Below are 23,425 nucleotides of genomic sequence, written 5' to 3' on the forward strand. Positions count from 1 at the left end.
CATATTGAAACAAATCTTTTCATCCATCATTCCGGCTTGGTCAGTACTGGCAAGGTGAAGTAGAACATGTGGCATGAAGAAACGGCATCACTGAAACTGAGACCTGATGGTTCAAGTAAGAAAAGTGCAAGCCAAAAAGTGAGACCACCAAGAGGGAGGTTGGGTCCAGCCTTGCTACTCCCTCCACTTCTTGTCTGCTGCTATATTTCTCCATCTTCATCCGAGCTCGCACTGCTGCTCCCACTGCTGCTGCTCCCACTCTCGCTGCTGTCTTCCTGGCTGTGGGCTGCTGCTGCTGCTGCCGCTGCCGCCACTGCTGCTGCTGCCTCTCTCTCTTGCTGCTTCAGCGCGGCTGCCTTTTTCTCCTGCTCCGCGTGGCTTTTCATGTGAGCACTGCGGCTCTTCACCTTGTAGAACACCCTGAGGGAGCACACATGTATGTTAACATTGCTGTCGCCTACAGCCTCCTTCATTAATTCTCCAAAAGAGCTGCTGCTGCTCCAGCCTCAAGTGAGCTTTGGCAGAGGAACTCATGCTGGCACTGCAATAGAGCATCTACAGCAAACATTGCTTCTGCCTCGGCGTGTGCCAGCCCCAGGCAGAGCGCCAGCAGGAGACCCTGAGCACCCTCAGATCACTCACTTTGTTTCTTAATATGGCCATTTCCTCTTACCTCTCATTCAGCTCTTAAATTTTCTAAATTCAGAGGAGCGATGCTGCTATCTGAGTTATGTACATGCTGCTTAACACAACAGGGCCCTGTTTTTTAGGCATTCCCTATACTGCAAAAATACAATAAACATGCAGGTGAACAACGGCCAAATGCCACTCCTGACACTTGCCCACACAGCTAGAAACACTTGAGCTTTTTCCTCCTAACTTTGCACTTCTATGATCTATCCCTCCATCTTTCGCCATTAACTATTTGGATTTGGCACCAAATGTCACAAGTTTAGACACCATTAAGAATCCTTGCCTGCTTCTCCATTGTCAGCGGCCAGGACCAAATCCTAACTGCCTGACTTCTCACAGCACTGCCCTTTCCAATGCCACGTGTTCCCCGAGAGCAGAGACAGGGTACCTTGGCAGGACCAGTTACGTCCCAGACACAGCAGGAATCTGTCAACACCCCGGTGACGTAACTAGAGATTGCATTTTCTTGCTATCCCCTAGCTTGGTGCCTTTTTAAAATAGATAATCTTAAAAACAATAGAGAGTCTTGTAATACCAGTGGTTGAGCAATTTATGTAGGGAACTGAGTTTTCTTGACATTTATGAATCTGTTGGCAACAAACCTACAAAAACTACTAGAACCATGTAAAGAAAGACTATATTTTACAGGCACAAAAGATGGGTGCAAGTTTCACCAGACAAACTGTGTACCCACTGGCCTAATATCTGCTGCTATAACAATGGTAGCGTCTTGTATTTCTACACCACTGTTCGTAAGTCTATACCATGTTCTGACTATGTGATCTAGCAAATACAGAGAAATTACTTGCTACAAAAATGTAGGCATTACAAAGGGGCAATACAACAGTTGTTTTAAAGTGCAGTTTGACACCTAATACTGCACACAGTTGAAATGCAAGTGGTGTCTCATTGCATTTGAGGAAAAAACAGTCAGCGGCGGGCAATTACCCGAGTTGTAGTATCTTAATATCAATATATGTAAAAATCCCTAGTCTGAGTATTAGTGGTGTAATAAGTCATGAAAATTATTGCCAGTGTCTCTGGCCTAAACAGAGGGAAGGAAAGCTCATTTAAGATTAAGCTTCCACAGGAAATGCCCTATTGCAATTCTGTGACTATTGCGGGAAGCCGAGCTGCTCTTACCTGCCACATTTTTTACATGGAAATGTGTTTTCTGTGTTCTGAACTTTACTGGTAGCATCCGATTTTATCTTCTGTTTCCGCCGCCTCCTCTGCACTGGAGCAGTAATAGGCTTTCGAGGCTTCCCTGTTGTATCCCTTGGCTTCCTTCCAATTCTGCCCATAACAGTTGCTTCTTGACTCCTCATGTTGACATCATTGGCCTTTGGAGAGAGAGGAACAGTTAAGGCAAACTGAAACCTAAACCCACCATCAGAAGGAAAACAATGGCTGAGCTCCTGTGCTTCATTTATTCCAGACCAAGGTTTTATTTAATGAGAAAGTCTTCAGCATATTTTCAGGACATTTCTCATCGTGGTCTATATGTGCACCCAACCACAAAGAATTATACTGGGCATTTTTCACCCCTTACTCATCCCAGTTCTCTGACCACAGCACAGTCTCGTTGCTAGTAATACTCTAAGCTACCTCAGCCCCGTCTCTTGCTCTGGGGAAACTTACAGGTGGAAACGTTTTACATCTGAAACTGTCCACCTCATATTTTCTAAAGTAGTTGCAGAGTGAAGGTGGCATAGAAAGCATAACATACACAATGCAGCACTTACTATTACACCATCTTGTAGTGTCTGTTCATCTTTGAGAGGAACTGTGCTCTTCTTTCTGTTATCCAACCCTTCCTCTTCATCGTCTTCTTCCTCCTCTTCCTCCTCCTCCTCCACATGCTCCTGTTCTTCACTGTAAATGTCCTTTCTGGGAGGAAGAACACGTGCAAACCTATGGGAACTCTTCACCAGAAGATAAAAAAACTGTTAATTTGGTGTCTGTGAGAAAATATCATTATGTGACACAGGACACAAGTTTGTGAGTCTGGACTCCTCCACACTGGCCAGACTGTTTCTGCTTTTGATTTTACCAACAAGAGAGACAGCACACAAAAATCACACTTCACACCACAGCCCAAAAGAGGTAAGAGAAATGTAGGGTATTACCTTGATGTCAACTTCAGCTTCATCTTTCATAGACTTCTCATTAGCAACATCAATGTCCCCAAAGATTAAGGTCCCGTTCCGACCAATTTTCACCTGCTTCTTGTATGTGTAGTAGAATTCCACACACTGAGCCACTGTTTTGGTTTTTATCTGGTGTTTAAAAAACATAAAAGTCCAATGGATTACATGATTTTAAGAAGGCTTACAAATGATTACTAAAGGTGCAATAAATACACTTTGTATTTTTCTTTTCTCAGTAGTCTCCATTCCACCACAATTGCTGTGAAAACTCTCTTTTCTGTGTCGTGTTCACCTCTACGCCCCATCCCACAGCCCATCCCCTATTGCCACTGTTATTCACTGAGAAATACAGGACCAATTTTCCAAAGAAAAGCTGATCAATGTAAAGGTGACAGAACCTGGCACTTTGTAAGCTTAATGCACCTCTTAGCCTCCGCAATGTTCCAACTGAGCTGTCAGGCTTGAGAGCAGCCTTTCAGTTTTATGGGGGAACTTTATTTTCCAGCAGCACTTCAGAGAAGACCAGTCCAGAATACCCATCCAAAAATGGAAAGGAAGGTTTGCAGCCCTTTCCCATTTTGGCCACATGGATTTCATACACTTATGGTGGTAGACAATCATCAGTACAAACTTGTGACTGTCTACATACTCTCTATCAGTAATTTCTCTGGAAGTTTTGGAATATACCCTTAGCTTCTGGGCTTTTGCAACTTAAATGCCTTTTGGGAATTTATTCAGGAAATATGTATGCAGCTCCTGGTTTTGCAGTCTCCTTCAGTGATCTCCCCACCCCTGAAGTGTCATCTCTCATGAAAATAGATGGGAGTGATCATTTTTACTATTATTGTCACAAAAAACTGGAAAGAGAGATCCTAAAGGATGCATCATTCGCATATCCTTCTTTGGTCCCTTTCACCAGTAGCAAGGATATGTTTCTATTTAGTTTTATAAGCAAGCCATTTAAGCCGTACTGGAACACTACCAGCACTCTATAAATACGCCCATTAGAAGCGATATCTTCAGTGCGGACTAATGGAAGTAATGCAGTAAGTACAAGGATTAAGTAAACAAGAGCAGCAAAACAAACACTATTGTTCTAGCTAGCTAGTGAGATTTTATGTTGTGCCTGATGATAAAATTTCTCTGAAATCTTCTGAGTGCAGGACTTAATGCTTAATACTGAGGTTTCAGAAAAATCACGATTAAACTCCCTGTATCAAATGCTGAAGTGTGCAAGAATGTATCATTGCTATCATTAAAAAAAAAAAAAGTAACTTACAAGCTTTTGGACCAAGAAAAAGTCTTTCTTGTAGATCGCAATGCCTTTGTTGAAAAGTTTTTTTTCAGCAACTTTCCATTTGTCTGATCCTGTAGGAAAAAAAAAAGTTGTAACCGAAGCCCTTGCAATTTCAAATGTTTACTCTTCTATGTAATTTTTCTTCGTTTTCGCCTTAAATAAGACCAATACACACATGCAAGGGCGCAGTCTCTCATCACACCTAATCCAGCCCAACTGCAGACTGCTGTTAACCCCTTCCCTACTGCTGTACTTCAGCCTTCCTCTCATTACTTTGTGTTAGATCTTGTACTCATCACCACAGGTTAACTCAGTTCAGCTTGCAAAAAACAGTCAATCGGATGAACTAAGATGTTTCCAACAAAACAGCAAGGTGAATAGACACAGTTTGCGGTGGCCCAGCCATTAGATTTTACACAAGGGAAATGGTAGGACAGGAGAAAAGGATCTTCTCTTTCAACAGCAATCCACTTTACTTGAAGATGTATTACATCTCAAATATTCCTACTATCCTAGCACCTTTATCTCTAATAATAAACTTATTTTGGAATCTCCTTCTGCTTTATAGGTATTACTCAAGTAATATTTGCCAATCATTATAGGAGGAGAGTGTAATAATGAAGAAATGTAACTTCTATGCTTTGTGGTGCCAGCTATTAGATGTCTCTCTACCACCTTACATCAGGTTTTTCAGGTGGCTAGGGTCCCTCTAGATCACTGAAGTTAGTGTCATATGGCTGACCATTTTCTAATTAGGTACAAGACTACAAAGGCAGTTTACAGAATTTACATTTTGCAGAAACATTGATGGGCATCAATACTTGGCTGAGCTTTCTTCAGCAAGCTTGAAAACTCTTCCCATAAAACCCCCTCTTTACTCCACCCTGGAAATTCATGCCAAAGAGGCTGTGGGTCTGAGCTTACCACAGCCTTTCTTGCACATACTAGCTATCTTTCTGCATCCTCTGTGGCTTAGTGTAAGGTATCACATTCCCTTTTCCCCATAAAGGAAATCAGAATGCACACATATGCAAATACACACATGCACATGTTCTGAGAGATGCAGTGTTTCTTACACGAGCGTCGTAATTTGCACAGGTAAAATTCCTGGCAAGCCATGATTTGATTTACCAGAGAGAAGAGTGGTCTTTTAATCTTATTGTAATGTTAAAGAGATCCCAAAAGAGCAGAAAAGGATAGAAAAGTTCCTTTATGATAGACAGGCAGCACAAAGTTATTCTGGTTAACAAACCTGTGTAGTGATAATCTGCCAAAGGGTGGGTAGGCGATCGTACTGGCCTCTTCAGTAGCAATCTGGTCAAAGCCCCCTAAGATAAAAACAAATAAAATAATTAATGTTTGTGGTATTTAAAACAAAGATCAGGCAACTGTTAATCCTTCTCCTTTCTCGCAAGCTAACTGAAAAGAACCATAGCACAGTTTAACATCTGGGATAACTTTAAAATCACATTCTTGACTACCCACTGAGTCTTGGGTACCACAGGCAAGTGGTAAGCTCTTGGCACCTCTTCATGTCTCTGTGAATTGATGCTTTCCAATGCAACCACCATGGTACTGGGAGAGACTTAATTCCGTAGACAGAGACGATGCAGCAGTTTCCGCTCATTTACTGAAGGCCTAAGTTACACACATCCAAAACCACTGCCCTAAATGATGTCTGTCTTAAAAATCCACGTCATTGTGATCTTATCTCACTTAACTAAGCAATATTTCAAAATAAAACAGAGCAGCCATGTGACTGCAAGACTCCACACACAAAAAACCCAGCCCTCTCAAGCTGCTTTTTATTTTGCATTTAAACTGGAAGTGCTTTCAAAGTTAGCAGGCAGGAGAGAATGGAATCATGCTTCCATTAGCAGTTTAAACCACCTTTCAGCATTCACAATGGTGGGCCAGTTCGGGGAACTTATCTAGCAGAAACCTAACACATACACACAAAAATTACTTTTTATTTGTTCTCTTCTCCAATGCAGGTCAATAGTCTCACAACTGTAAGTGCTGGCACACTACAGGGGACAGGAAACCAGGAGCCAGGCAAAAGTGTGGGATACTCCTGACCACGGGGCTGATTTATGCCAGGTTAAATCAATCATAGAACTATAAAAGGATGACATCCCTGTGCTGTACGCTACGCTCTGCTCTTCTCTTTGATATCACCTCCCAGGGCTGTCAAAGGGCATTTATGAAAGTGCATCATGCCTTACAATACTGATATAAAATTAGCAGCACAGCCATTCTATAGATATGCACAGAGAAGTTAAATGGATCTGCCAAAAGGAAGAGGAGCAAGACACTGCACCTCATGCCTCAGCTTCAGTGCCAGCCTCTTATTTTTCCTTCCAACGCGGTCACCTCCCCAGGAAGACAACGTTTAAGATTCATTTAGCTGTCTCAGCTCACTTGCCCTGGTAGACTGTCAGTCTGTTTGTTATAAAACCAAACATGTCAAAGTTGGAAATATGCAAGATAGTAAGTGAACATGGTACTGTACATCAGGCCCAACCCACTTTAGGGACATCCAAGGGACACTAAACAGTGGGAGCCAGATGCATAGGAAAGAGTTTGCAAAGCTTTCCCTTCGTCAAGTGACAGGTTACCCAGCCTTCATTAAACATCTTTGACTACATCAAGGTGAAAAGCTGGGAAGACTCACCAGAATGCTTCCCTTTGCTTCATGTAAGAAATGCAGTGCCAGCTCCTGGTTGGTTCCAGCCCCAGGAAAAATGCTTGAACAGGCAGCAGCTAGCAGGTTTTCCACTATTTCCACAGAGGTACCAAAAAAATTCAGATAAGAAGATTAAAACGGAGTTTCCTACACGATTCACATCATTAATGATCTCCTTTGAAGCAGGGCTAGACATCTCTGAGAGTTTTACTTTCAGTTAAGTTGAATGTCCTTGCAAATTTATCTGCGTCAAATTTGGACACAAGAACTCATTAGACCACAAGGTCACACATTACTCTGCATGCGACACTATTTGTGCATGGAGTTTCTTGCAAATCTCCTCCCTCCTATAATGTCTTCCCACCTCCCTTCACCCCAGAGATTTCCTGAATCCCCCCTTATACTGTGAGTCTCTATTTCCCAATACCCTTTTTTCTCCGTCAGCAGAAAGATTTCTTCCAAGCCTGCCCACTTCCTCTTCCCTTCAGGATTTATACATGCTGCAACCCATGTGCGCCAACAGCAGACAGCCCCCCAAGTCTGCTGCTAGCTGCCACAACTCCTGCTTCCTCATCCTGACTTCCGTCTACAACTTGATTTTTCTATAATTTTTACTATTATGTCTACATCATTCCTTGAAAATACAGTAATTGAGTGCATGTGGCGTTCAAATGTTAGCAAAGACAAGGAAGCTTCACTGAGCAAAAGGCTGCTCTTTGCTTGACCATTAACAAATGGTCCCATCTTATCTCAATTAAAAAAACAATCCTATCAACCTCCCTCCCGCCACACACAACCTGATAAAAAAAGCTGTACCCCCAAGACTGTTTTCAAGACCACTCAAACATGTCACTTGACTGTCAGCTCTGAGAGATGTTAAATTATGCCTACAGCAAATATGTGGTTACCCCTACAACAACTCTGACAATTCAGTCCTGTTTACCAGTCTTCCACATTCTTACCATTCTCTTGGGTGACTTTGTTGGTTTCCAGGTCGCCCCACGGCTGCCACACCAGCTCTGCTTTATGTTCATCAACTGCTGCCAGAGACCTGTCTTGGAGTGATGGGATTTCTGCTTGAAAGCGAGCTCCTACATTTATTCGCCTGCAGAAAAGGTAACAAGTAACTGTCAGGCCCCCTTTAAACTGTACAGAAAGTCTCCATCTCTGCTAAAAGCACTCATTATGAAGAAACTGAAATGCAGGAAGCTCTTGCATGTAACATGAACAGCTTCCAGGTCTTGTAGGCTACATTAATAAGTATGACTCAAAAGGGCAGAAGTTTTACATCCATTACCAGTTTCCACTGTCTTATCAACAATGGTTGAAATTGTATTTAAATTAGGATCCCCTAATAACTGCTCAAAGAACACTTATTAGCTTTCAGTTATCATAACTTTTTGAGAGGCTGTCCCACAGACTTCTCTTATGGCAAGCTTGCTCCTCATGCATAAGAGAGGTGAGCCTGTTTTAGTATTAACGTTTTGCCAGCCGTAATTACAGAATCATAGCATCATTTAGGTTGAAGAGGACTTCTGGAAACTACCTAGTCCAACTCCCCATTCAAAGCAAGATCAATCTCAAAGTTTGGTCCTTTATGATCTTGACAAGCTAGTATCTTCTAGAAACTAATTCTAACAACTGAAACCGAAAATATTAAAAAAAAGAAAGTTTTATTGCTCATTCTGCATCAAAACCAAATCCCATGTTTTAGCAACAGTCTCACACTTAGATTCTGAATTACTGGACAGATTTTTCACAACATGCAATACAGAGCACTACACTTGCCTTAAGTCAAGTGACCATCCACAGAGATTCTACTCTGTACTAGAAAACACTATTTTGTGCACAGAGATAGATAAGAACCACTACTGAAAAACTGCTCTACCAGACTTGGAGGTCTATACCAATAGCACAGCAAGCAGTGAGAGCATGGATGCCCTTTGTCATTGCTCTATATCTCTTACTCGGTAGCAAAACACACAGAGAGACAGCATTAGCTACACAAACTCAGTGTGAAATACATTGGATACGTCCAAGGACAACTTTCTAAGTAATATAGCAACTATGCATGCAATTCAGAGGTCCAGAAGAGAATGCAAAAGAAATGTCCAAGCTAAGCGAGCAAAAAGACCCTTCAGAAAACCAAGACATCAGAAAACCGAGATATGCGAGAACAGCTGCTGCTCAGATGACTTAGAATATAATGAAAATCTCCTATTCTGAAATAATATATCTATGCTTAATGCAAAAACGTTCCTCTTTCAGATATCAGTTGACTAGCACCATACTGCTAAGCTCCTGAAATAGTAACAGATAGAGAAATAAGCTCTTTTTTTGAGAGAGTAGATCAGGCAGTGCCCACAAGATGATTAAACTCTGGAGCTGCTTCATTAGAAAACTCCCTGCCCAGAGCAAGTTTGCTATAATTCAAGTCTTGGCTTGGTTCCCCCTCAGCATGAGGGGAAACATAATTACAAGGGAAAAAGCATAATCTAGTACAATAAGGAATAGTAACAAAAACATCAGATCTACTTCCTCACACTTCAGGGGAATGGTTTACAATTCACATGTGTATAAATGAAGAGATGCAGAAGGTAACTACCCTACACAGTTGTTCTGACTTCATCCACCCATTCAGCAGCAGCTCGACATCGACAGGGTGGGATTCCTTCCTGGACAAGCAGAATCTGCCAGATGCACAGACCGATGCTAACTTCCTTCCAGTAGGTGACAACAAGATGATATCCAGCATGACAGATGTAGCAGGGAAGTTTTAAACAGGCTGCCGTATACTATCTGTCATTTTCCCAAAAACGCTATCTCCAATTCCTGTCGAAGGTAAAGCGATAGGGACATTACACATCTCATGTCATGGCCGTGGGCAGGGAGAACTACAGCAGTTCAAAGTGTCCCATCTCTGATGCCTGTGGTTGTAACTGTTTCAGGATCTGCTTCTCAGAAGTAATTCAATTTCAAATGCACACTAGAAGTGAAATCTGCATGGAGAATGAAGAACCCCAGGAAAACCCCAGTTTGGTTTTGAGTGTTTTACAGATACAAAAGTCTATTAAAAATCTAACACTACACAGTTTTCCATTTTTCCTTCACCTGTCTTGATTATCTTGGACAGAAACAGCACAATCAGGATCAAAAATAAAAAGCAAGAGATTTCATGCAAAACTGAGAAGACCTTGCTAAAAAAACAAAGCAAAAACAAACACCCACTGCAAGTCCTCCTTTCAGCCCACTGATGGACTGCAGAATGATGTTCATGTGGAGTCTCCCACTCCACATCATTAGTCTCGCTTATTGTTACGGCATGCAGTTTTACAGTGGAGGAAAGAGTAATGGATTCCGATCCACCCTAGAAGGGGATGACTGACAGAAACTGACACTTTGCTGTCAACTGGCAACAGATAAAGAGCCTGTTACTGCATTGGGAAATTTGGGAGATTTTGCGTCCCAAGACACAGACTCCTCTGGCCTCACCTGTGAGAGGGAGAGAGGAATTTGGAAAAGCTGGAGAGAAAGAATGTGGGCTTGAAGGGCTTTCAGAAGTTACTTTTTATCTTGAAACTAAACTTGGAACATGGCATCCCTAGGCCAGAAAAGTCTAACAATTAGACCTTGTACCTGCAATGTCTAAATAAAACCAGATTTCCACTGCCAGACTTGACCCGAGTAACGCAGATGTAATTTGGCCTGCTCTGAGCAAGGGCTTGGACCAGATGACCTCCAGAGGTCCATTCAAGCTATGTTATTGCATTATTCCTTTACTGACGAAGCCTAGATTTCAGTACAGCAAAAGCTCTTGCCTGTAAGCACCGACAGTGCTCCTGGAACACCCCAGTACACAGCTGAGCATGGTAACATCCAGAATTGAGGCACCACACCTATGCTTGAGGCTGGTTAGCTGAAGGGTGCCTTTAAGACTTTGAAGCAACTGAACTGCAAAACCGGTAGGACACAAAGATCTGTGACATCAGCTGCCTATTGTACTACTTAACAAATAGAAAAATTAAGCTTCATTGTCACATTTCCTATTCCAGATCTCTGCAATTAAATGACTATTTGAGAAGCCTTAGCAGAAGGTCTAGCAAAGCACAAGCAATTAAGAACACAATAGTCAACTTCTGACAGAGTCAAGAATACAAATTAAACTTATTTTTCTTAAAAAAAAAAAAGTGCTTCCTGACATATTTCCTTTATAGAATATATGCCTACATAACTGACCACAACAGTGCTGCACAAACTAGCTTCAGAGCAGCAAACTGATTACTTTGACAACACAGAATGTCACCACTTTGTTAATTTATCTTGGTTAAAAGTTAAAGCTATCTACCTGCGTAAGCATCTGTTCAGTAAGACTTAAGAGGATAGCAAGACACCTCTTTGCATACAACTCCCTTTTGGCAATACGAAATGAACTAAGTTACTATGGGTTGAAATTTCCAGCAACAAATTTGAAGATTTTCACACACAACTAAAACTGCAGCTAACTATGTCATGAACTTCAGCAACTCAAACCAACAGACACAGCAGCCAATCGCACGATAGACGTCAAAGATCAAGACTGGGGGGGGGGGGGGAACAAAAAATATCTGTTCAAGAAGAGGCTCCTCTGGATTGGTGTGAAATGATGAAAAAGATGAATTAAGCCATTTTCAAAACAGATTTAAAAAAACACCAAATGTTCTTATTTCTATGGATGGGCTCAGCCTGGAAGGGATTTGCAAAGGTGACAGGAATAATCTGGGTTCATTCACAACTGCAACACTTGCTTGGGACAGCCTGCTGCCAAAAGTGCAGAAAACTCAGCTTCAAAGAGGAAGACAGAATGGAAAAGGGCCGGGAATTGACAGCAAATGCTCCAGTTAATTTTTAAAATATAAGCCATTTTGGAAGAAAAAGTAAAAGCAGCCTGGTATTTATTTGGGAAGAGTTTGAGTTAAATATCTCAAACGTTATAGGATACACTGCAGAGTTAGAGCAGATTCCTGACTGCACAGAGTCAGCTATGCAGAGCCATGTGGGTGTTTTTATGCCATATGGGTGTTTCCATGTCATGCCTCGCCATGTTTAGATTTCGCAAGAGTTCATTAACCTAGGTATAATAATGAATTGGAACTACCTTGCTGTAGTTCTACAGCACTGAACTCAAGCTGACAACATTCCCAGAGGGTTTGCAGGGGCTGTGCAGAGACATTTGCTACTCGGCTTTTTTTGCTACTCTCCTCAGGTTTAGCAGGACTGACATCAAGCCTAAACTCATTAACTCCAGCTTCCTATCTCCAAACTGCTCCCTAGTGCTGTTGGGTCCACATTTGTCTGAGCTTTCCCAGCACACAGCCAGCTAAAAAGACTAATGAAGCTTATTAACTCAGGCCACACACACGGTATGCAACTGGCTGTAGCGGTCTCAGACTGAGCTAGCCCAGGAGGGAGCAAAGTCACCTTCACAGTTGCTCTGTGGCTAATACAAACCGCATGGATAACCTGCAATCTGACCAGTCCATGTCAGAGCATAACTGTTCCACAGTGTGTTTTTGCCTTCCTCTAAAGGAGCATTATTTCCCCACTTTAGAACAAACTTACAGTATACAAAGAAGTGTTTGTATACAACAAAACAGGACAGATTCACCTTTAGCTAACCAATAGTATTTCAGCCCAGAGACATACTTTTAATAAAAAAATATATATATATATATATATTTTGAGTCACTAATAGGAACAGTTTTAATATTTCTAAGAGATACATCAACTGTACATGGAGCAGCTTGAAAGTTTAGAAGGAAGAAGCGAAGCACATTTACTAGCAGGCTAAGAATCTACTAGGTACTTACGGTTCAATGCTGACTGGGGTGGCTTCCCCCACTACCGTAAGAACAGGAGGGGTAACTTCTGAACTATCTGCAAGGAAAACAAAGAACTGCTCAGACAGCTCATCTTTGCATCTGAGATAGATTTACAAGCTGTCTGAAGAATATATCCAAGCTATCCATCTCTCAAAAAAGGTACCCATACACTAAAGGAATTTAAGATGACCAAGAACTTACCTTCCAGTCACCATCTGCATCTCAGTAATACCTATTTACTGTCCCCTCAGTTCAGTGATGACCCCTCAGGTCAATAATGACCATCTATTATAGAGAAGGAACTGACTTTTCCATTCCCAGGAACGTCAGTAGGGGGTGTTGCAGATCACTAGTGAAGGCAGCTTAACATGCATGCCCAGATGAAAGCAACATTACATTTCCTCCCCAGACTATTCGAAGTTGTCCCAGTTCCACATAACCACACCTCCTAAAGTCATGATCTTCTTCCTAATACTCCACAGTTCCTAACCATAAATTAGCCAAGAAAGGAAGGAAAAAGTGGAACTTACTTGATCTAAGCAGAGTTCTGTGAGCACTTTTAGGAGTCATTGGAGGTGGAACCGAATGACCACTTGAAGAGAGGATAGCATTAAAATATAGCCCAGACCCTTCTCTCACTGGACTAAGAATTGGCGGAGGAGTGTAAGGAGGTAGCTCAAAGTTCCTGTCTGAAGGATGATCGGCCAGACGGACAGGTGACCGTAAGTGGCTCTGATACGGAGTAATGTTAGAATAAACAGGTGGTGCAATAAAGGTGCCAGCTTTTGGTGGTATGAAGAGTGGCTCAGGTCTTGGACGCTGCTTTGGTTTCCGGGCAAAGCCCTCTGCTTCATCCTTTGGAACAGCATCTTCATGCTATTAGAAAAACATTACATAATTAATTTCATTTTAAAACCTCACATCATTTGAAAAACTTCAGTGAGATGACAACATTCTTTCATGGCAGCTCAAAATCTGGCTAGGGCGATTGGGAGGTGTCTCAATTAGCACAAAGGGAAAGAGGAAGGAAGAAAATGGGGAATAGAATGGACACAGGAACTACTAGATAGCAACACTGAGTGCTTATGAAGTTATATTTTACAAGAACTACACATACGTCTGGTCTAACTTTTGGTTGGAAAGATAATGACCTCATGGTAGCTTTAAAAGGGAACACAAAAGTAGAGCAGAACCCTGGTACAGATACAGGGTGACAAGAAATAGCGTTAGGAGAACAGAAGACAATGTAATGATATTGCCTTAGATGGTCAAGCATTTAAATACAGAGAAAACTCCATAGATGTCTTCCACTTCTCTGATATCTGAACATTCTATTGTACTTCTGAATAGAAGACAGGGAAAAAAACAAAACCAAAACCCTACTCAACAGCACCACACTGAAGGGGAACACTCAGGTACTGGCCTTCAGAACCTCAGCAACAGGTTTCAATTCCATGAGAATAAATGTTCACTTTGGATTTTATTCATATACAGAGATATGCGCACTACTCAAAATTTATTATTATCTATGTATGTATGGAGAAAGCGCTCTTTGCTCAGACGTTTTATTCTAGTGTTACTTACCATCTGTCTTTATTCCCTGTTTAGTAGTGAGGCATTGATGGCTGTACCAGCGTTAGCTGTAGGTCATGAAAAGCCAGTAATGCCCAAATACATGGCAATATTATGATGAAAAAAATCCAGTCCCCAGACTATGCCCATTCCAAGTTCAAGATCCAACTACTTTAACAGAAAAGCTTATGGATAAAACCTATGTAATTAAGTCTAACAGATTTCGCTCATCTTTAGTTTCTTTGATCACCCATACCTGATTTGAGGTTTCCATGTTAGTATTACGATTAGATCGCCTCCGAGTGACTATCACAGAAGGCTTGCGTTCACAAAGAGCTCGATCATTTGTTTGGCCTCTCTGGAGCTTTCCATCATCAGACTTTTCCTTTCCAAGGCTCTGCAAGTCAATTTTTCTCACTGGCACAGACACGGGAATGATAAGAGGCACAAGGCTGTTATCCTCCCGGGCTCTTTTGGGAGCTGGTGAAGAACTGGCGAATTCTACAACACTTTTTGCAGCTGTAGGTCCTGGAGCTGCTATCAGCACACTCTTCTCCTCTTCTGAAGTATCCAGAACCTGAGAAGAAAACTACATTCCTTAGAAGTTCTGTAGTGCTTACATAATAAATCAAATGATATCTCACTTTCAATGTATATCAAATTTCTCAATGCGATTTGCAAGCTGAAATGGATTTGGAAAAGTGTTATCGGAGGAAAAAAAATACTTCCCAAAAGCATTACCAAAATTTCTTACAATTACTTGAGGATTGCCTGAAATCTCAACTGCTAGAATATTTGTATACATCGTTCTTAAGTACTCACTACCTATGGTTTGACATTTTATTTTCCAGATGAATTTGTGCCCTGCCATATAACTTGCAACAAAGGTTCTTCAGTTTTCGTAATCAATCTAAGCTGCAGGTTATTAATTTCAAATATTGGACTTCCGTTCCAGGAAAGACTGAACCATGATAATCTTAAATCTCTCACAGAAAAAACAGAGCTAGCTTTTTGTACATTTTTGTTCTGATTTACATGACAGAAGCAACTTTCCTTATTATAAGTGAAGCCTTTGAGGTTTGTTGTCTTAACAAGGCTTGAGCCTGAAGGACTTTTGCTCAGCAGAATCAACAAGGCATAACTGCAAGCTGGCACTTTTTGCACTGCTATTACAGCTTCCAAGTCTCTGCTTTCTTTTGCTTATGAAAACCCTAAGAAATTGAGCTTGAAGGAGATGGGTATGGGAGATGAGTTACTGAATAAACACGTGGATACTGTAACACCAAATGGCTTCAGGTACTGTTAGATCCATGATTTCTAGTCCTTCCAATGACTATCCACATGTTCATTCTACTCTCAATTCAAACACAGTTGCCAGCTCTCTTAGAAGTCAGACATTAAAATGCAACTTTCAAACACACCTCTCTTCAGGGATGTGAAAGGCCTTCTTGAACTCTGACGAAGTGCAATCTAGAAGCTGTAGATGCTCCTTTTGGCGTTTCAAAACATCTAACTTAGAGCTCTGATTGGAAAACCTTTGGATAGGATTAGGTATGCAAACTCATCCTCCATCAGAGCCACAATCTAATGAGGAATCTACCTGAACAGCTGTGTTTTACAGGTAGAAACTAAGGCACATTATCCCTCAGGTATGACAAGAGGTCTCCAACCTGGTCTTCCAAAATTTTGCAGAGATTTACTGGAGTCCTCAAAAACAATCTATTCACAGAACCACAGAATCACTAGGTTGGAAAGGACCTTCAAGATCATCAAGTCCAACCATTAATCCAGCGCCACCATGTTCCCTAAACCATGTCCTGAAGCGCCACATCCACACGTTTTTTGAACACTTCCAGAGATGGCGACTCCACCACCTCCCTGGGCAGCCTGTTCCAATGCCTGACCACCCTCTCAGTGAAGAAATTTTTCCTAATATCCAATCTAAACCTTCCCTGGCGCAACTTGAGGCCATTTCCTCTTGTCCTATCACTAGTTACTTGGGAGAAGAGGCCAACACCCTCGTCGCCACAACCCCCTGTCAGGTAGTTGTAGAGAGCGATAAGGTCTCCTCTCAGCCTCCTCTTCTCCAGACTAAACAACCCCAGTTCCCTCAGCTGCTCCTTATAAGACTTGTGCTCCAGCCCCCTCACCAGCTTCGTTGCCCTTCTCTGGACACGCTCCAGCACCTTGTGTGCCATTAAGAATGCCTAATCCTGAATAAAAAGCTAGCATAAGCAGGTTCTGTCATAAAGATTCCACTATGGTCATAGGTAATTTTTCCTGAGTTCCAGCCAAAGCTCTCTGTAACAAACGTGCTTCAGCTGGCCCATGAAGAGTCAACCCATGATAGCTAGAAGGACACTTAGACTGAAGTCCCACTTTGATACTATATTTATATTGAGGGAAGTGCAACTGTATTGTCACAATACGCATCAGTCAGAGCCTGGATTTAGTGCTCTGGCTCGCTCCTCTCCAAATGAGAGTTCTAGTAATTTTTGTTGCTTTTAAAGCAAACAGGTCCACTCTGAAACACTAAGCCTTCAAAAAAAGCTAGATGCCAAGCTTGAGCAAATAAAAATAAATCGTATCAAGAAGATTTAGGACTGCATCCTTCCAAGACCTTTTATTAGAGTAAGGCTAAGTGTGCACAGAAAACTTTATCCCGTAAGTGACACTGCAGTTTAGAAGTCTGACTGGTGCTTAAAAGAAACTGGAGGTATCTGTCCCCACCACACAGCAATGAAACACACAACTGAAGAGTCACAATTGGCATCAGCTGCCCCAGACTGTACTGCAGGAAGAACCAATGAGGTCCGGGGACCTCCTTTCACTCCAGGCTGGTGATACACACCTGTGCTTTCCCATGAGACTACCAATTTTGTATTTGGAGGGCATTCATCATACTGACAGATAAGTCACTAGGGACCACTACCTCTAGATAGTAAGGGGCTCTTGTAAATTTTTGTAGCCTCCCTCCACTACTTCAGGAAAGAGAGACTAACAAGGATGCTTTTTTAAAACATATAAACAGGTCATCTGCTGGAAACAGATGCCTACTTCCACTAGTCCTGCCCATACTTGAAGCAGCAGCTCACAGATGGCTTCACACTGCTACATGTGGGCCTCCATTCATCAGGGAAATTTATGCTGTTATCATCTTGTTACTGAAGCCTAGTTAAACATCTGGGACAGCTCTGGGGTCTTCCTGTGGCAGTGAGATCCACAGTGGATAGTTTTGCACCATTGTTTAGAGGGGTGCATTCATAATACACTCTTTAGACCACTGCCAAGAAAAGTCTTGGTTTTATTCAGATTACTTTTTTTTCCCTCCCGATGTACCTGTTACTAGCACAAGCGCTCTGGCATACCTTCTGGGTACCTGAGAGAATAACGGCAATCAAACAAGTAATGGCAATATGAATATGTGAACAAACACCAATTCTGACCAATCTACAAACCTCAGATACTTCCTGTGTGCTGCACAGATCTCTGCAGGTCAAGAGACATGAACTAATTTCCTGACTACAAGGAGGAAATAATGGCAGCTAGTCACACAAAAGATGTCACATTTCTTTGGCTGTATCATCGGTCAACCATGCTCTTTTTATTTGCAAGTAAATCTCTTCCTTGATGATGGGAGAGATGACCCCTTTGAGAGAAACGAGCAGGGAGGAGACCTGAAGAGTAGTAGAGAGAAGGCACCACTGGGAACTTGATACAAATAGTTGAGAGATCGTTAAAGATGCTCTGGTCCATACCAGCACTCTTCTGGTCATAAAAAGATCACACATACCTAAGGTTTACTAAGAGGGGACACGACTGATTTTGGAATTAAGCTATGTGTTTCAGATCCCTAAATAGTTTCTCAACTGTTTGGTTATGCTCAGAGGTAAGCAGAAAGGAGTCACTGAACAAGGGACAGGACCTTCATTTTTAGAACTGCTAGGGGATTTTCAGCGAGCTCAGGATCTGTGTTGCACAATTTGGGGCAGGAGGACTACTGGATAACCACAGCAAGTACAACTTGTTGCACTTCCATTTAGACTCTTGCATAAATATTGAGGCATGAACTAGTGATCTCGAGTCCTCCAGGACACCCACAGAAACCCATCAGTCATTTCGGCATTGAACCTGTCTATCTCACAAGTTGTTTCTAAAAAAATTTAGAATTCACAGACAAAACCCAATTGCGATAGCTGGAAGAACTGTTCCAAGGTCAGTGCTGGGATCAGACAAGAAACCACACCAGCCTCTCAGAAACACTTGCGTGTGCAGTGCTTTCTGCCATGATTCTGCATCATCTGGCTAACAGTAAAGTCAGCTTCTCTCTGCAGTCAAACTGAAGCTTGTCCATGAAGGAGGCAAGTCCAGAACTGCAATTCCACAAAAAAAAAAAAAAAACACAAAACACACAATGCAAAATTTTTCTTTTACTTTTGTATGTGGCAGCTGGTGCCCTGCCCTATGCCCAGGAAAAGAAGCCAGGTAATTAAAACCTCTGTTTCCCTTCCATAAAGAGTATTTATCCAGACACCCTGCAGACAACCATTTCAGATCTCAGAAAAGTTTTCTGCACTACTAAAGAAAGCAAATTACACCACCTTTTTGTAGAAGAGTTATATATGAAATGAAACCGTAAAACTAAGAGTTGAGAATTTGCTGCAGCCTGTAAGCAGCAATAAGCTTGCACACCCTGATGAAGGCAGGCACAATTTGATGGGCAGCTTTGGTGCAAAGCATCAGTTGTGATATCCCATGTAGACAGATACTGCTGTCCAAAATACTGTTTTCACATAGGTACACAGCCCTACATTGGAATGTTCAAACAACTTGTTCAAATTATGAATGTATCTTCTTCATCAATGTATCTTTCATTAATAATTTAACCCTATGGCCGCCTTACACATGCTTCACATAATCTGTGCTAGAGAAGGCTTCTAGGTTGTTGCAACAGAAAGACACTGATAAGAGAAGCAGACCAGTCTCCTCCAATAACTGTGTTTTCTTTTTCTCCCTCACATGATATCCAGCTCCCTTAAAGACGTAAAATCCATCAGACCTCAGGTAAAGATTATAACATCTTTCAAAACCTCCTCCCAAAAGCCTGAAGAGCTCTAAACATAAAGAGTTCTTCTACTAGTGCCATCATGGAAGCAAACAAGCTGCTTGCGTAAGTGCAAAGAACAAAAGAGCATCTGGCAAAACACTTCTGTTTGGTCTTTACACTGTGAATCAAGCTGCAAGCAGACATGACTTCAAACAGCCAATTTCTAGTTTTGCCTCTCAGGGCCTTTTTGTAGATGCCCTATTAGTTTTTTCTTGCCACTGTATTGGTGATCAGACTGTAGTGTGAATTGTCGGCCCTTCTGCAATATAACCACATACAGTGGCTGGGAGTATGAGCAGATAGCTCACGCTGCTAACTACTACTAACTTTCTATCAAATTTGCTTGTTCAACCGGAGTTGGAGCAAAAAGGACTGAAGACAGCATCAACCGTCACTGGTTGCTGTCTGCTGTGCAACAGATGGAGTAGGCTATGGATATTTGCCTCCTTGTTTATTAGCTTAGCTCTTTCACTCAAATAGCACATCCCTCTAACAAAGGGGTTAGAAAAAATGGCCACAGACAGACTAGGAAAAAAAAAAAAAAAAGATGATGAGACCAAGAGGAGAAATAAAATTCCCTTCCCTTTGTTGTCTGACTGAGCAGCAGCTCACGTGGCAAAACTGCAGGTAACAGTTGCTCATGCTACTGCAGGTAAAAGTAGCTCATGCTCTAACACCCATATTTCATTAGCCTCTGGCAACAAAGCTCTCAAAGAAAAGTGTGTCTACTTTTCACAAGAGGCACTCAAAGAAAGATTAGTCAAACCACAACTGAAAGAAAACCTCCAAAAAAACCCTCAAAGAGCCCACACCCCACTCCTAAAATCCCACCACTTGCCTCCCCTAGGCTACTTAATTTTGAACCCTGTCATTTTGCTATGTGGAATACATACTGTACAGTTTAGACTGATGGCACACCAAAAGGATAAGAGTAGTGAACAACTTAACCAGCCAACACTAGATTTCTTCCCCATCAAGCCCTACAGAAGGTCTACAGGCAGACTTCATCCTTAAGTAACCGATCTCTAACCATTTTCTGCAGGTCATTCTCAGAAACAGCATGCCACATCAGATAGACCTGTGTTAGGCCTGGTATAAGTTTGCCATGTATGTGAGGCTTCCTCAGGCTTTTAATATTGAGAAATACTGAACATGTAAATTGCATTATGTGATTTTTAGATAGCACAATTTAGAAACACTTCAACCAATAAAACTGAAAAACTGGCATGTAAGTAACAGTCTTTTAACATAAAAGGACAAGAATGTTAAATTGGTAAAAAGACACCAAGTGAGCTGCTTATACTTGTCTCTCTCAATTCCTCATCAGCTTGAGGCCCAAGATGAAAATGTCCATATTTTGAAGCCCTGGGCTGTAACCACATTCAGTATTAGTGAAATAAAACTGCCCCTAGGTGGTTGCACTGCACTAGAAGATCTCTATTCTGCATCTATGAATTACAGTAGACGAACTTACATGTCACCACTCCAGAGTTGCCCTTGCTGTACTACAACACTTCTGGCATCAAGATACCGTTCCATCCTGCATATGTACATAAATTCCTTTCATTTCAGCCCTATTTCGAGTCTAAAATATTCTCTATTGTTTAGGATGTATATCTTACCTTTACATTTTGAAGGGAAGCCAGCTCAACAGCTTTTTGGGCCAAAGTTAGCAAATTGGCTTCTTGAGAAACACGCCGTCTCCGTCGTGTACTCTGGATTACACCACCTCTGACACCCTGAAAATCATTAGTTCTCTGAGTGTTTTCTTCAGCTACTGCTGCCTGTTTCTCCCCATCTCTAACATTCTGGGCTGTGGCTTGCCTGTCTGTTTCCATTTGGCTCAGCTCACTATTGACCAAGACATCCTTCTGCCCCAGATCCATTCTCTTGGGGTGCAAATAGCTACTTTTGTTGTGGGCCAGTGGTTCAGGCGGCTGCTGTAATGGGACCTCTTGCTGATGTGTTTGCCAGTGATGCAGAAATAAATTGCTAGGTTGTTCTTCTGCCTGCTTGGAAGCCACCACTTCTCCTGCAGATGTCAGCAGAACACCTTCTTTGGAGAGTCTCCGTGACCTTCTTGGAAAGGGAATCTGGGTCTGAGGTAGCACAGTCTGTTGGTTCTGCTCTGTTAGAGCCTTGAATAGTTCCTGGTTCCTCTCTGTTTGCTGAAACTGGTGTGCCATCATGTGATGCTGAGGTGCTGCAGCTGCCACATGAGGCTGTGCTATGGAAGTAGTTTGCTGCAGACCAAAGGCTTGTGTGGCAGCCTGTTGCTGCTGCTGCGGGTAGAAATTTTCAAACAGCTGTAGCTGGGGAAGAGCTTGCTGTTTTTGTTGAGCAGTAAATGCTGGACTGGAAGAAGCTGGGGCTTCTTGAAAGACATGTAACAATTCAGGAAGACCCTGCTTTTGGCCTTGGTGACCAAATGCAAGTTGGAAAGGCTGTAGCGGCAGACTTTGATTCTGTTGGTGCTGTTTCTGCATCTGATGAAAAGAATTCATTTGAGCTTGCTGTCTAACCAAGGCTTGCTGTTCCAGCTGAGCCTTCTGGGACATCATCTGCTGGACAGCATCTCCATACAAGTCCAGCTGTGACACGAACACTCCTTTCTCTTGATTTCTTTTAAGGGCTTCTGGGTGGCCATAGAAGCCCGGAGCACCAGCATTGGAGTGGGGTCCTTTTGGGTTGCCCCCAAAAACCATACTGTGGTTCCACATGGAAGGTGGAGACTGCCAGTGGCTGTCACCCCTCTCTGGCAACCGGTTTCCCATTAGTGAATTCTGCCATTTGACAGCTGTTACCGTCTGGGACATCATCATTGACTCTCCCCTATCTTGACTGTAAACAGAGTTCATCAAAGTAACATTGCTGGGGGCACTTGTTAATCCTCCCGCGTGAGGAATCTCCATAGTTTGAGAGACCGGTATATTCCCTCCATGACCATAGTACTGTCCTTCCTTAAGCTGCTGCTGTGGTTCTTTTGATGACACAGCTATTTCCTGCTCATTAAAATAGGCAATCCGTTTCCCAGTCCTTTTGCTTGAAGACTTTTGCTGAGCCTGAAGATTCATGGTTCAGTCTATTCTCCCAGCTGCACACACTGTATTTACAATCCACCCATCCCTGAGGTTGGGGGAAGAAAGGCACGGAAGTCTTTCTTTTCCATTCAGTTTTAGAAATAAAGGGCAGGAAAGAAGTCCAGATGAAAGTGCATCCACTTCCTTTTTCTTTGTGTGGTTCCCGTGCTTCTTTTCACTCTTATCCTTTGTGGTTCAGAGGTCAGTAGGGTCCACTTAGTTACAGGTCCTGAAATACAGAAGCAATTGCAATGAATCATCAACATAGGTAACTGGCATATAAACCCTCATGCAATAAGCAACAATATGTATGTCTGTCCCATTTCCCACAGAAATGAAGATCAAGATTAATATGTGTAAGAAATAATAGAACTGTCCTGCTAGAAGAATGTAAAACAAAACAACTTAGTTTTACAAAACAGATGTCACACTGTATTTGCATAATGCAACCCCCAGTTGCATGTAGACTTCTGACTAATCACTCAAGACCATCCTGAAGGTTTTTCTCTTAAACTCCCTCTCATGTGGCCAATTACTTCTATGCCTTCCTGTGGCCAGAATAATCTGTTTTTAATCTGAACTCAAAAACACAAAACAAAACAAAAAAAACCCTCATGACTTGCCAAAATAAAAATAACGCATCAGGCCACATTTCCCAAAGACATTTAACACACACATGCACACGAAGGCTGCAGCCAAACACGCAGCACGATGCTCAATCCAGTGTTTTGAAAGAAAGGATCAGGCAACAGCCCATCATTCACCCCTTCTCCCCCAACCATTACAGTTGCTTTCCAATTAAGAACGGCCCACCAAGCATCCAAGTGCTGAAGACAGGGCCTGCTCAACCTGTTGTCCTCTCAGATGCTTTCTTCAACAGCTGAAAGCAACTGCTCCTGCTCAGGTCACACTCACAGAGAAGTGGTTCAGGCAGATTGTTACAGCTGCTCCTGGACACCAGCAAATATCTGTTAGTGTAAAG

General features: G+C 42.2%; 1 protein-coding gene across 1 annotated transcript; it reads right to left on the reverse strand.

Annotated features, from left to right (window-relative positions):
- Positions 1-200: 200 nt before the first annotated feature.
- On the reverse strand, positions 201-22,437 carry MIDEAS (mitotic deacetylase associated SANT domain protein; the record flags this gene model as incomplete). The annotated part of the gene is made up of 12 exons (XM_081999958.1): positions 201-420; positions 1,837-2,036; positions 2,439-2,618; positions 2,823-2,972; positions 4,123-4,211; positions 5,393-5,468; positions 6,815-6,918; positions 7,789-7,931; positions 12,673-12,739; positions 13,215-13,560; positions 14,513-14,833; positions 20,986-22,437. The coding sequence occupies 12 exons, from the start codon at positions 22,435-22,437 to the stop codon at positions 201-203; spliced, it is 3,348 nt and encodes a 1,115-aa protein (XP_081856084.1).
- Between the last annotated feature and the right edge of the window lie 988 nt (positions 22,438-23,425).

Source organism: Phaethon aethereus, assembly GCF_964289735.1.
Source record: "Phaethon aethereus genome assembly, chromosome: 5".
NCBI classification, from domain to species: Eukaryota; Metazoa; Chordata; class Aves; order Phaethontiformes; family Phaethontidae; genus Phaethon; species Phaethon aethereus.